At 71.8% G+C, this 1,588-nt stretch overlaps 1 protein-coding gene across 1 annotated transcript in view; it reads right to left on the bottom strand.

Moving 5' to 3' along the window:
• The window catches only part of H696_01865 (hypothetical protein), a gene marked incomplete at both ends in the record, with an annotated part of 5,255 nt that extends 3,707 nt beyond the window's left edge, over nt 1–1,548 (bottom strand). Inside the window, 2 exons of the mRNA XM_009495766.1 lie at nt 51–442; nt 559–1,548. Coding sequence (XP_009494041.1) covers nt 51–442; nt 559–1,548 — 1,382 coding nt within the window. The remainder of the gene's footprint in view (nt 1–50; nt 443–558) is intronic.
• Between the last annotated feature and the right edge of the window lie 40 nt (nt 1,549–1,588).

Here is a 1,588-nt window from a genome sequence, read left to right as displayed (position 1 = left end):
GGGGCGGGGGCGGGAGGCGGTGGACCGCTGGGGTGGGCCGGCGAACGCACTTGTAGCGGCGCCACACGCGCTGGATCAGCCGCGCGGCGGTGGCCGCCTGGACGAAGCGCCGCCGGAGGATGAACGCCCGACAGGTGGCCTGGCAGATGATGACGCTGTCGCGGGCGGCACGAGCACGGTCCATCTGGGCCGAGGGCATCAGCCAGGAGGCCAGAGAGAAGATGTGCTCGGCGTCGGCCTCGGTGGCGAACTCCAGGTACTTGGAGTAGTAGACCCCCTCGCGGACGCCGGGGTCGAAGGGGGGGTAGTACATCCGGGCGCTGTAGCGCAGGACCAGGAACCGGTCGAAGTCGGTGGCCGACCCCTCGAAGGCCTTGCGGATGCTGGCCCCGGTGAGGAAGTGCGAGCGCTGGTCCAGGGGGACGCGGAACCAGGGGGTGCCCTGGCCGACAGGGAGGGGGGGGGGGGGGGGCGGACACCATGAGGGAAGGCCAGGCAACGTGTCAGTCGCATGGGGAGCGGGACGCGAAGCGCGGGCGGGGGAAGGGGGCCCCGTACCGAGGGCAGCCACGGGTGAAAGAAGTGGATGTAATACATGGAGGGCAGGCTGAGGACGGCATCGGCGCCGACCAGCGGCGAGGCCAGGCTGCCGACCGGCCGCTCACAGGTGCACACCTCGCGGGTGATGACACACACCGACACGCCGGGGGTCAGGTCGCACAGGCCGAGAATGCGCAGGGAGGCCACGCCGCTCTGGATGCGGCTCGGCGGGGTCTTGGCCATGTGGCCGAGGCGCTCCTTGATCCACTTGTACTCGGCCTTGCTTTGGCGCAGGAGGTCCACCCCGCGGCCGGGCTGGCCGAAGGCCGGGTGCGGGCACAGGTGGTCCAGCGGCATGGCCAGCGGCCCGAAGGAGCCGGACGGCAGGCAGCCGAGCTCGGTGAAGTCGCCGTAGCGCTCGCCGAGATACACCCCGCGAGTGGGGGGCAGCACGGGGAAGGGCTGATGATGGCGCGGGGGGGCGCCCCCGGGCGGGGCCTGCGGCGAGGTGGGCGAGGTGGCGGTGCCGGTGGGGATGGGGCTCAGAGCTCCGGCCGCCGGCGGGGTGGCCGGGGCGGGGGGAGTCACAGGCGGCACAGGGGCGGCTGCTGCCTGGGCGCCATTGTTGCTGCTGCTGCTGCTGCTGCTGCTGCTGCTGCTGCTGCTGCTGCTGCCGAGGCGCAGCCAGCGACCACTCTTGGACGGGGTGGTGGAGTCCTTCTTGCTGGATGGCGGATCGGGGCTACGAGCACCGGCGGTCGACAGCGAGGAGGAGGAGGAAGACGACGTGAGCGAGGAGGAGGAGGACGACGAGAAGAGCGACGAGAAGGAGGAGGCGAAGGAGGACGACGAGCCGCCGGCCAGCGTGGCCAGATGCTCCTCGAGGACCGCCTGGGCGGCGGGCATCTCCGGCGGGAAGAGCTTCTTTCGGTCCTTGTCCGTCAGGGGCCGGGTGTGCTCGCGCACGAGCCCGAGCCCGGAAAGGAGCGACCCGGGGGACTGCGGCATGTGAATGCCCAGGATTGAAGGAGGAGGGGACGGGGGGGGG

This window comes from Fonticula alba, assembly GCF_000388065.1.
Source record: "Fonticula alba strain ATCC 38817 unplaced genomic scaffold supercont2.3, whole genome shotgun sequence".
NCBI classification, from domain to species: Eukaryota; order Rotosphaerida; family Fonticulaceae; genus Fonticula; species Fonticula alba.
Note: the sequence above shows the minus strand (reverse complement) of the source record. Positions and strands in the feature narration are given on the sequence as shown.